The sequence below is a fragment of the Cucurbitaria berberidis genome (genome assembly GCF_010015615.1).
Source record: "Cucurbitaria berberidis CBS 394.84 unplaced genomic scaffold K460scaffold_7, whole genome shotgun sequence".
NCBI lineage: Eukaryota > Fungi > Ascomycota > Dothideomycetes > Pleosporales > Cucurbitariaceae > Cucurbitaria > Cucurbitaria berberidis.
This window is the reverse complement of record NW_024468941.1, coordinates 665911-677890: the sequence shown is the minus strand read 5'-3', so window position 1 is coordinate 677890 and position 11980 is coordinate 665911. Positions and strand designations below refer to the sequence as shown.

Below are 11980 nucleotides of genomic sequence, written 5' to 3'. Positions count from 1 at the left end.
GGGAACTCCTCAAAACAGCTATCAAGATGATATCCCGTCCTACCATCGCACCTAACACGCAATTCCACGTCCTCTCCACGCTCCTCCTTCTCACACTCGCATCCCCCGCCACCTCCCTCGTTCTCCAAAACATCACCATAGCCCTCCCAGCCGGCTCCTCAGACCATGGAACCCCAGGCCTCCTCTGCACACCAGCTAAACCCTTCGATTTACTAACCTTCTACCTACTAAACTATGTAGCGCACGCTGCTACCGTTGTGACACAACCTGGTGAGCGCGCAGACGATTATGTCGCTGGCGTGATAGGATCATTGCTGTTCGCGCCGTTGGGACTATATAGAGGCATCGAAGCTATACTGTGTGGCGCAGTGTTTGTCAAGAAAGATGACGATTTGAGGAAAGCGGCGAGGAGCGGGGCGTTGTGTTGTGTGGTGCGAGGCGCGGATTGGAGACCTGTAGATGGCGATGCGGTGACGAATGTGGTACTGAAGAGGGCAGTACCAGATGCCACGACAGTTTCTCGGGGTGAGAAGGAGGATGGACAGACAAAGGAGAAAGATATTCATGTCATCGTTTACCCTCCTCCGTACATGTGTACGCGTTTTGGATGTCCCGTCTACGTCCACCGTCGTATCGTTCATGGAACCCACTCCCTCCCACCCGGCTACCTGTTTGTCATTGTACCTCACGACGCGCAATTCACCTCATCTTCGCCTTCAGCATCGGCAGATCCGCCCACGATCGAAGTCTCAGCTACATACAACGTAGTCAAAGCTCTCATCGCCCTTGCCCAGTCCGGGTATGCCCTCAGCACTCTCTATCGTTCGCGGGGCGACCAGATCCGTCAGTTTGGATATGCAGCCTTTGGTCTTACGGTTGCTCCTTACGCTGTCATGTCCATTATGAATCTCATGGGAAACCTCTGCCGACCAGAATATCCCAGCTTGTATATGATCGAAAGCAGCATCATGGACGAAGCGCGGAAGCGCGGCGGCATCTTCTCTGGTGCAGTAGGCCAAGTGGATGAAGACAAGCATGTGGCGGAGAGTATTTGTGCCTGTCATATCGCAGATGGCGAGGATGTTGAGGATTTGCGCTTTTCTAGTAACGAAGCTGGCAGCGTGGAAGCGCACTTCAGCACCATTGATCCATTCCAATACACCCTACATGCGGAGAAACAGAAGAATGAAAATGGCGCCCTCGAACTCGAACACACCGCATCCACGGTTGAGACGAAGATATCAGCGGTCTCACAATCCGCCAACCTTTCCATGATAAGGCATACACAAGCCCTCGCCCCCATTCCACTGAAACTGAACTACATCAACACCCGCAATGACGCCCTCCTCTTGATCCCCAACCACACATCCATCGTCCGCTGCACCCCCTCGCCCTCCCCGAAGAATCCACCACTTCAGCACTTCATCTCCGCTATCAAATTGAAACGCACATTCCTCTTCCTAAAGGACGTCTCATGGACGCTAACCTTCCCCTCTTCCGCTTCCTCTACCCACGCGCGCCGTTGGTGGTGGATAAAGTACACACTGACCACTTTCACCGCCCTCCTTCCATTAGTCTTAACAGGTACGCTATCAAAGTTTAAGCCTGGATCGATACCTGCAGAGGAGACGATGACTTGGCGCATCTACACGGTGCAATGGTTGTGCCTTGGCGTGGTCACGGGGCTATCATGGGTGGTAGGTCAGGAGGGTAAGGACTCTATGCCTAGTCTACGAGTGCAGGTAGGGCCTTGGGCGAGGATTGTGGGGTATGTCGTCACCGCGGGTCCAGCTGTCGGTGGTTACATTGTGGTGGGTCAAATGCTATATCGATATGGGTCTTGTGTATGGATTGGTGACTGAAGGAGTGAAGGTTTGAACAGCGCAATTCAAAATTGATACTGGTGAAGTAGGTGAATAATATTGGTGGGTAGATGGAGTGTAATCAATATAATATATTCATACGGTCTCAAAGGTTTTGCAAAATGTAGCACTCATGAACAGCCATGGTGGTGACATCACAGTCACAGTGAATACAGTAGAAACTGCGTGTTAAAGATGCAGGACGTACAAACCTTGGCAATAAAAGATTTAATCGCATCGGGGTTGCTGAAGGTACGACGGGGATCGGACAAGTGAAGTCGAGCGAGGAGCGGGGGAGTAGGGGATGAAGGAGTTCGACGTGCTACGAATCGACCGAGTAGTGTACAAAGGATCCATCGAACCGCATCGATACCGACCGATCGACCGAGCAAGGTAGGAAATCGATCCGAATGGGAATCGCCGTAATCGTTCGCCAAAGACAGATCCGAACCGAGCTTTCGACTGCTGATCTGATTAATGTAGTGCTATGATCGAGAAGTACCTCGAGCCAGCGCCGAGTGAAGAACAAAACCCTTAGTAGCCTAATTTCCACTTATCAAAACACCCACGCCAGTACCAATTTTAGAAGAAGTTGCACCGATACTACCCTAGTCAGACAATAGCAGCAGACTGGGTACTGTCTGCGCAAAGCACAGCAGTTCCTTGAATCTACTCAGCCACGTCCAAGTCTTCGTGTGCGGGTGGGGGAGGAGAGTCGTCTGCGTTGATGATCAGAGAAGTTCGTCGTATGGAGGTGCGGGTGCCTCACTCTTGCGGGCTTCGCCGCTAGCGTCAACCTCACGGTCGCGCTCTCGCCTGTCATCGCGCTCACGATCGACACGCTCACGGTCGCCACGGTCATCTTCACGGTCGCGAACATCCTTCATCTCGCGGTCGCCGTCGACGGGGCTCCTAGACCTATCGCGATCACGGCGATCATAGTCGCGCTCGCGACGGTCGTCCTTGCGGGGCGAGGCACCTCGCTCGCGTCGCGGTGACGTACTGCGACGGCGAGGAGAGCGAACGCCGCGGTCGCCACGCTCGGCACGATCGCCACCACGGTCACTGCCGCGCTCAGAACGCTCACCACGAGGGCGGTCACGGCCAGAGTCGAAGCGCCACGATGCCGAAGGAGGAGTGCGTGCCCACTGCACCTTGCTCGTTAGCCTCATGGTAGGGGTGGTATTCACCGGGGGTAGGAACGCACCTCGATCTTCAGCAAGTCGTCGCGGCCGATGCGCTTGTTGTGCATCTCGTGATAAGCGTCATCGGCATCACGACGGCTCTCATATTCCACGAAGGCGAAGCTGCTGGGCTGTTAGAGCCTGGGTCTCGCAAATGGGCAAGGTCCAACTCACAGTCTACTCGAAGCCGAACGGGGGGCTGGAATGTCGCAGCGGACAAGGCGGCCGTAGCTTTCAGATGTCAGAGATGGTTGTCCACAGCTTGGTGCGGAAAGGACGAGCGAGAGTGCGCGCGGGTGGTTGCCCACGCGCGCACGAGCACTGCGAAAGCAGTAGGAGAAAGTAGAAGGGCATCATCGAAGTGAGACGGCGGGAGGAAGTAGGCAGAGCGGTTCGAGGACGGGAACGAGGCGATCGAAATGGGGCGAGGCGTTAGGAGACATACCGTTCGAATTCGTAGGCAAGGTCGCGAGCGCGGGTGCCGTGGCCGAAGCCGGTGACGTAGAGCGTAGTACCGCCGCCGCGAGACATGGTCAAATGCGTATATGAGTCGTGGGGGTAGGATTGTGATACAAGCTTGTAGTTGAAGACAAGTCGTGGAGGCTCTGAGGTTGGAAGTTGATGAATGGAAGTCCGCAAGCATGAGAAAAGGCCTGGCAACCGCAAACGCTTGGCGCACAGGCCTTTGCTTGGCACCGGCGGTGTCCGAACACGACGCGAAGCTTTCACTCTTGTGCTGGATAGTGACCTGGTATATCAGACGTGTTAAAAGAAAGGAATTCTGGAGTTTTATTGACGAGGCGAGTTAAAAAACTTGAAGATATGTCGGAGTTCACCAGTCAATAGTAGTAGCAGGCCAGAGCAACCCGTCCTAGGGGCACTCTTCGTAAAGCAAACATTATGGATTGCTATATAACAACTGTCTACAGAGCAAACATCTATGTCACGTTCCCCAGCTACGCAGGGAACGCTCCATACGGCGCGCCCTTTAGCTTGAAGTAACCAGGCTGCAGCCTCTGGAAAATTCCAGTAGGATCATAGAATCCTGCGATCTTCTTTAGCTTCTCCTTTGAAGCCGCCCCATAGCTTGAGATGACATCTTGGTAAGGCGATGCGAAGTTCATATATATGAAGTCGTTGTTTAGACCCCGTTCACCCGCTATCGCCACAAGGCGCTTGTACAGGTCATTGCTAAAGGCCATGATTCGAGGGTTGTCCGCGACATTGGTCCACATGATTGCAAGGTTACAGATGAAAACAGGGCCTTGATTTGGGTCAAGGCCGAGCGTATTACCGCCATTTTGCTGCATCTTCTCCATAGCCGGAACGGTGATTGCCTGGAACGAGAGTACGGGTAGAATGCCGGCAGCATCCGTGATGGCAGGAAGCATTTTGAAGAATGTATCGATAAAGATCTTGAAAATGTCCTTGTCGAGCTTAAAGGTCCGATCCCAGTACGTTTCCTGGATACCGTCAGGTACCCCTGCGCCGAGGTTCTGCGTCAGTGTGGAGAGGTTGTTGATAGCGGTTCCATCCACGATTGCAGGAATAGCCTTCCATTCGTCAAAGACCGCAGGCCAAGGTGTAGGATCAGAGTACTCTAGATCTTCTGCTGCGATCTTGTTCCCATTCTGTAGCGCGAAGGAAACGATTTGAGCCTGCTTCGTGTCCTTGGCGGCGTCTCTGGCTAGGTTGTAGTAGGCTCGATAGACGGCATCCCATTCAGACTCGAGATGCGCACGTTGGCCACCCCACATCGGGCCATGAACGAAGGTCCTCATGTTGAACTTGGTTACGATACCGAAGTTATTGCCTCCACCACGGAGAGCCCAATAGAGATCAGGGAATACAGTCGCACTGGCGGTAACGATGATACCGGAGGCCGTCACAACCTCGAATGATTCAACATTGTCGCATGCCCACCCATAAGCGTTGGCAAAGTGTGAGATGCCCCCTCCAAGAGTCAACCCAGATACACCGACCGAAGCCACCTAATGTGAGGTTAGAACTGATAACGAATGATGATGATGATGATGATGATGATGATGATGATGATGATGGTGGTGGGAGAGAATTGGACGCAGAAGCGTAGATACGCCCAACACCCTATGTGACCTTCAACTGCTGTTCGGAGAAAGGACTAAAGTCATTGTGGCTCCCTTTGCTTTGAAGCTAGAATTTGCAAGCATAGAGAAATTAGTGAACTTACACGGCCACCAATTACTGCAACACCATACTGCTCCAGCGTCTTGTAAACATGTCCCCATTGATTACCCGGCCCAATCGATGCAATCTCCTTATCAGACGATAGTGTGATCCCATTCAGGTTCTCTAGAGCTACTGTGATACCTCCGTCTATGCTCGAGCCTCCAGCAAATGCAGCATGCCCACCTCCCTTCACGGCAAAGGGACATTGCGTGAGCCGAGACAGGAGGACGAGTGTCGAGACCTGGAGGGCATTACTGGGCTTGAACACACAATGAGGTTTTAATCTATTTTGTTGGGCCGACCAATAACTGTTTGTGAAGTTCTCGTACGCCGGAGTCCCTTCAGAGAGCACGCTACCGTTAGCAAAAGAAAATTTGAGAGCAGTGCACTGTGTGGCAAAGTCAGAACTCGATCGAAGAAACACGCGAAGGCCTGGGGTAACCGACAGCGATTGAGCAGCCACTCGGAGACGAGCGTTCCACTAACTCCACGAGCTCGGGGATGGCGGCGACATTGATACCATTACTTATGAGAGCTCCCGTAACGTTGAAGTTAACGGGTTCGAAGGTGTTTCCCAACGTGGTTGCCGTGAAAGCGCTTAACGAGACAACAGACGCGACTTTCATTGTCGATATTATGCAAGAAGTTCCGATCGATGGGGATATTGGTACCAAGTATCTGGAAATGTGACGGAGCCGTGGTATATAAGGTAGGTACCTCGTCCGCTAGGTGGAATATGCCTTGGCGAGCCAGCACTAGATAACGTAGTTGCTCTATGTATTCTGCTCCATTAATTTAAAGCACTGATCATAGTTCGCAGGGAAGAGGCTAGATCGATTCTTTCAGGCGTGTCAGGGCACCTATGGAGTGCTGGCCTTGCAGCTTTGTAGTTCAGATGTTGTTTACTTTCTCAGCGGACAAGGCAGCCTGCTGAAAGGTATATAATTCGGAGCGATATAGCTCAGGCACTGTTTAACCTTAGACTGGTGAGTGAAAAAAGGGTATGATGGTAGCGGAGAGTTGCAAGTTGACGCCTGCAGGGAAGGTCCGACTTATGCATGCATGCGTAAGCGCTAAGTTTGTTTTGCGGGAGAATCCCCTCGACCGTCTACACGAGTCTGATCACACGTCAATTTCTATCATCCAAGTGCACAAGAAGCAGTTCACGTGGAAATTTGTCGTGGCGACTGGTAAAGAACTCGTGTTGTTAGGCTGGGCCTTCAGAAACTTCAACCCGGACACGCTCGCACGCGACTCGTATGCGCCTGGGAATCACAGCAACGCCTGTTGGTACTCAGCCACGGAACGAGAAGCGAAATATTATCGCGGCGCAGTCAGGAAACCTTTGCCAGAGGCGGATGGTGGCACATTCAAGTGTGTGATGACACTAGACACTGGGAGGATACTTGGTATAGAAGGCAGATGTCACATCAAGCTAGCGTGCCGTGACACCGCTGGCGTCACCCACACTAACCATAGCAACTAGAATTTTCGGGGTCTTCCTTGCTACATATGTATAGAGATAGAAATCAGGTCAGGGATACCCCCCAAACACGTCTCAGAACCTGTATTACGTAGCTGCATGATGCTTCCGGTTCGTAGGAGATGCTACATCTTCTGGAATCGCTGTATATGGACAAGATATTGGAGGAGGTGATGTATTATTCTGGCTTTGTTTCGTAGAAGACCATATTGAGAGTAAGAAACGGTGGCAGAGGTGAAGTGGAAGCGAGTAGAGCAGCCTGAAGTACTGGACGTGACAGGAGAAGCTGCATTGGCGGCTAAAAAAGGATTGTTTTTCAAAGCAACGCAATAGGGATACATTATACTATATTAAGAGCGTGCAAGAGTAATACGAGCTCGAAGCCTCGGTTGGTTTGGGTTGGGGAAGAAAATGCTTCGAGATGGTCACTATGCTTTGGTGGTTATACAGCCTGCATGTATCCGCATCACCATTCAACTGCTACATGTGAGGTGTATCGCCATGTGCATAATATTCGAGTGAATGATTATCGCCTCGAGGTTCACGTCGAGAGATTCGCAAAGAATTAGGGTCGAGTGAAATGCCCCGGGCAGAACCTTCCGTGATGGTTAGTAAGAGGCGGCAAGTGCCGATCCTGCTTGCCAAGCAGAGCTTGACGCAGAACCTCCCCAAACATTACTTCGCTCTCACATCCACTTGCCAAGTTCCACTTCGCGCGCCACCTCTTCTTACGACTGACGACCTACTTTTCCACCGAGCTGCTACAAGTAACGCGACGACAGAACGTGCAGAAAGTCGCGTCCATCCCCACTCCCTTTGTCTCGACACTTTCCTCACCCGAGGCCTCGCAACAGCCTTCTCTCATCAACGCCACGTTCAACATGGCCGTCGACTTTTCCAACGAGTCACCACTGGCGGTGCAGCTTCAACATGTCGTGCAGCCCAAGCTCGCCGAGTTTGGGTGGACGACGGGCGGCGAGGACACGACGCTTTTCGAATACATCCTCCTTATGCTTGCGAACGATAAGAACGAGGCACAGGTCGCGGCCGAGCTGTCGAACGATTTGCTAGACCTGGGACCCGAGAATACAGAGACACAGCAGTTTGCGCAGTGGCTGTTCGAGCAGATCGAGGTGCTCAAGCGCCAACTAAGCGGCGGCGATGTTCAGATTGCGCAGTCGATTGAGAACCAAATGGACAGCACATTCAACGACAACTCGACGTCTACACAGGATGCAGATATGGAAGGCACATCAGAGTCTGGCCAAGGCAACATGTATGTCAACAAATCATTTGCTTGCCCGTTTGTTCTACCCGACAAAAGACTAACAGTACCCAGCCCTACAGGACCTAAAGCTATGCGCAATGGAAGTGGCGCGCAAGCAGCACGTCCAGTGCGTGGCGGACGTATGCTCAACCAACTCAACAAGTCGATGAACCGCAATGATGATTCCGCGCTACATCGCGTGCGTGGCGCTGGCGGAGGTGTCGGCCGGATAAATTCACACACTCGAGACGCGCCCAAAGGCCCTCGAGGTCAGAACATCGGTCGAGGAATCGAGGCCATGGCCAACGGTCGGGGCATGGGCAACGCGAACATGAACATGGGCCAGGCCGGCATGAACGGTATGCCCATGGGCGGTATGCCAGGAATGCCAATGCCACCAATGGGCGGCCAAAATGGCATGCCCGGTGGCATGCTGAATCCGCAACAGCAGATGGCGCTGATGCAAATGTACGAGCAACAAGCACAAATGATGCAACAGATCTTCTCCGGCGGCGCCCCGACAGCCTTTGTCAACCCCAACTTCAACCAGGGCAACCGAAATGGCCCCAAGAAATCTCTACATCAGCGCATGGAACGGCCACATGGCAACCGAGGCATGAACCCAAACGCGAAAACCTTTGCCAAGAAGGACGGCCAGGATGAAACTATGGCAGATGGTCCCGCAGCAGAAAACGTCGACGGCATGGAAGTCGAGACATCGCGCCCAGAGCCGTCGTCCACTATGTGCAAGTTCAACCTGCGGTGTACAAATCCAGACTGTCACTTCGTACATCAGTCGCCCGCCGCTGTGCCCGGGACGCCAGTGGACATGAACGATACATGTGACTACGGCGCCGCATGCAAAAACAAGAAGTGCGTCGGAAAGCATCCATCTCCCGCGCAGCGACAGAAGTTCCAGTCCGAGCAGGAATGCGCCTTCTGGCCCAACTGCCGGGATCCAGCTAGCTGTCCGTACAAGCACCCTGCTGCTCAGGCTTGCCGCAACGGTGCCGACTGCACAAAAGAGGGCTGTACATTTGGGCATTCTGCGGTTATGTGCAAGTTTACCCCGTGCTTGAACCCCCGTTGCGTATATAAGCATGCCCCGGGGCAGAAGAAGAACAACACAAACGTTTGGGTCGCACCCAAGGAAGGTGAACATGTTTCTGAGAGGAAATTTGTGGATGAGGAACAGCAGGAAGAGCTTATCCTCCCAGGACAAAATCAGACACAGGCTACTGAGAGCGTGGATGTGCAATCATAGACGGGCTAGTAGATTTGGACATGGACATGGATGATACCATTGGGACGCGGTCTGGTCGGTGGGGTTGAGATCGGCGATACGACAGTAAAGCGTGTGTACTATAGTTCTGGATATGGCTGAATGCGGCGTTATGGTCGGTGGCATTGCCTCGGTTTGGCATTCTCGTGGGGCAATTGTTCGAGGGGGCATCATTTTCTTTCAAAAATGAAGTCTGCTATTCTTGCGGCCTGGTTGGGCTGCTTCTGTTCTTCTTAACAAGACTTCATCCACAATCGTGAAGAAAGCCGCAATTACACGACCAACTTGCCAAACACCCAACTGTTTGTTGTGGTTTGTATACTAGTGTATGACATGGTGCCGCCTGCATGCTGGTAGGGCTGAATCTGAATCAATGACGGGTCCGAGCTCGGACATTTTCCCAACTTCGACTACATCGGTTCTATTGAGCTCATCCCGCATGGCTCGGATTCTCTGGCCCCACCTCACCTTCTTCTTTTGCATCTGGCAATGCGGCTCATGAGACATGTTCCGCTCCTCGAGTCGACATTGAAGACTGTCGCTTTCCGGCCACTCCTCTCGTCGCAATGCCATCGTTATCGATATTCGTCCACTTCCGCGGCATACCCTGAGCGGATAGCTGTGCTGGGTGGAGGCATTGCCGGCCTTGCGAGCGCGTATTTCGTGGGCAAGGAGTTTCCGAACAGCAAGATTACCATCTTTGAGTCGGGGAAAGAGACGGGCGGATGGATCAAGTCTAGGAGAGTGGATGTACCGGGTGGTGATATCCTGTTCGAACTAGGACCGAGGACATTGCGGAATGCGACGCCCACGGCTTCTTTGGTGCGCTCCACCATCTGAATTGTGCTGGATATGGCTAATAAATAGTAGATTCAAGAGCTTGACTTGGTCAAGGATATAACGTACACGAAGCGCACCGAACCCGGCGCAAAGAACCGCTTTATATATTTCCCCGATCGATTGAACCGATTACCCTCTGAGAGTCCTAGCTTAGTAGACTTATTCACGCTATGGCGGTCTGGCATACTCGGCGGCGCGTTCGGCGCGATCAAAGAACCCCTCATTCCAACACGTCCCCAAGACATGACAGACGAGACTGTCGGCTCCTTCCTAGCGCGCCGTGTGGACAAGCGGGTAGCGGACAACATCGTCTCAGCCGTTTTCCACGGTATATACGCGGGTGATATATGGCAGCTTAGCGCAAAGACGTTGTTGAGTTTGGCGTGGCAGCTGGAGGGCAGATATGGCAGTGCGTTGGGGGGCTTTTTCAGGATGCAGAGTGAGGATCCGAGGCCGCAGCAGTTGACGATTGTGCACCCGTATGATCTCGAGGTCTCGAAAGCTATTAATGAGGAGATTGATTTGGATCTGGAGTTTACTCAGAACCTCAAAGAGGCGAGCATGTTTACGTTCAAGGATGGCTTGCAGCATTTGGTGCGGGCTCTGCAAAAGAGCGTGGAGGGGAAGGGGAATGTTCAGGTCAAAACGGAGAGCCCGATACAGTCTTTCAAACCGATTGAGGGCGAGATGGGGGTTGAGATTATCTCAGGGGTGTGTTCATCGAATTGTTTTCATCTTTCAAGTACTGACAGTTCTCGCTAGAATGAGCCCTCCACCCAAAAGGAGAACTTCGACCTAGTCATCTCCACGCTCCGCAACGACGAACTCACACCCTACATAACCGTCATGACGGTCAATCTATACTACTCCAATCCCGCTTTACTCCCCGTCGAAGGGTTTGGCTACCTCATTCCGCAATCCATCCCCTTCGAGGAAAACCCAGAGCGCGCACTAGGCGTCATCTTCGACTCGTCCGCTATCAAGGGCCAGGACACGGCCGAAGGCACCAAAATCACAGTCATGATGGGCGGACACTGGTGGGACGGCTGGGAAAGCTATTCGAGCGAAGAAGAAGGATTAGAAATGGCGAAATCCGTTATCAAACGCCACATCGGCATTACGGACGAGCCAGTCGCGCATTGCGCCAATCTCTCCAAAAGCTGTATACCGCAGTACACACTAGGCTATGAAGACCGCCTGCGCGACTTTGCGAACGGTATTACGAATGAGTTCAAGGGCCGATTACGCGTCGTGGGTAGTCAGTTTAATGGCGTGAGTGTTAATGATTGTATTACTGGTGCGTGGAACATTGCTAGGGGGCTCAGAGGAGAGGGGTGGAAGAGTAGGAGTTGTGGGCTTGACAGGGTTGTGGATTCCAGGGCATGGACGGTTGTGCCTGTTGGTGACATGGCTTACAAAAAGAAGAGTGTGTATCAGTATAAGCAGGGTGATGGGGAGGTGTGATGATTGTATATAGACTGGAGGTAGGGGAAAAGGGAGTGACAAAAATGTATAACATTTAACTACCTAGTTGGCGTGGATGGTGTTTGTTTATTCATCTGGGTGGTGGGTATGTGAGTTCTTCCCGGGTAAGTCTAACTCTGTGATCTGTTATTGATCAGTTTCTTAAAAATCTGGACTGAAAGGTCCCCCCTCTGTCAGCTTCAATCGACGAAGACTTCCATTGGTCAAGACCGAGTTCAATCAATGCAAGCAGTCGTGGCTGCCTGTTGGCCAAGGCATGTAAGCGCTGCAGCTGCTGCATGCATCGGCAATTTAAACTCTTTCACGAGCTCAGCCCCAAAAAACCGGCTCTTCGCTGTATCTGCATTGGCTTTGGGCGCTCTTACCCTC

General features: G+C 52.5%; 5 protein-coding genes across 5 annotated transcripts; 3 read left to right on the top strand and 2 right to left on the bottom strand.

Moving 5' to 3' along the window:
- Positions 1–26: 26 nt before the first annotated feature.
- K460DRAFT_410925 (uncharacterized protein) lies at positions 27–1862 on the top strand (the record flags this gene model as incomplete). The annotated part of the gene is made up of 1 exon (XM_040937429.1): positions 27–1862. The coding sequence occupies one exon, from the start codon at positions 27–29 to the stop codon at positions 1860–1862; it is 1836 nt and encodes a 611-aa protein (XP_040782894.1).
- Positions 1863–2048: 186 nt separating this feature from the next.
- Positions 2049–3662, bottom strand: K460DRAFT_371530 (uncharacterized protein). The gene is made up of 5 exons (XM_040934373.1): positions 3492–3662; positions 3221–3277; positions 3070–3169; positions 2632–3010; positions 2049–2581 (listed from the first exon to the last, which is right to left on the bottom strand). The coding sequence occupies exons 1-5, from the start codon at positions 3575–3577 to the stop codon at positions 2532–2534; spliced, it is 672 nt and encodes a 223-aa protein (XP_040782893.1). The 5' UTR covers positions 3578–3662; the 3' UTR covers positions 2049–2531.
- A 234-nt stretch (positions 3663–3896) lies between these two features.
- Positions 3897–6264, bottom strand: K460DRAFT_371528 (FAD binding domain-containing protein). The gene is made up of 3 exons (XM_040934372.1): positions 5701–6264; positions 5256–5642; positions 3897–5037 (listed from the first exon to the last, which is right to left on the bottom strand). Exons 1-3 carry the CDS (start codon positions 5878–5880, stop codon positions 4003–4005), a joined length of 1602 nt encoding a protein of 533 aa, XP_040782892.1. The 5' UTR covers positions 5881–6264; the 3' UTR covers positions 3897–4002.
- Positions 6265–7618: 1354 nt separating this feature from the next.
- K460DRAFT_360021 (nuclear polyadenylated RNA-binding protein-like protein Nab2) lies at positions 7619–9268 on the top strand (the record flags this gene model as incomplete). The annotated part of the gene is made up of 2 exons (XM_040932242.1): positions 7619–8013; positions 8077–9268. The coding sequence occupies 2 exons, from the start codon at positions 7619–7621 to the stop codon at positions 9266–9268; spliced, it is 1587 nt and encodes a 528-aa protein (XP_040782891.1).
- A 507-nt stretch (positions 9269–9775) lies between these two features.
- K460DRAFT_360020 (protoporphyrinogen oxidase) lies at positions 9776–11590 on the top strand (the record flags this gene model as incomplete). Its single annotated transcript, XM_040932241.1, has 3 exons — positions 9776–10108; positions 10157–10837; positions 10889–11590. 3 exons carry the CDS (start codon positions 9776–9778, stop codon positions 11588–11590), a joined length of 1716 nt encoding a protein of 571 aa, XP_040782890.1.
- Between the last annotated feature and the right edge of the window lie 390 nt (positions 11591–11980).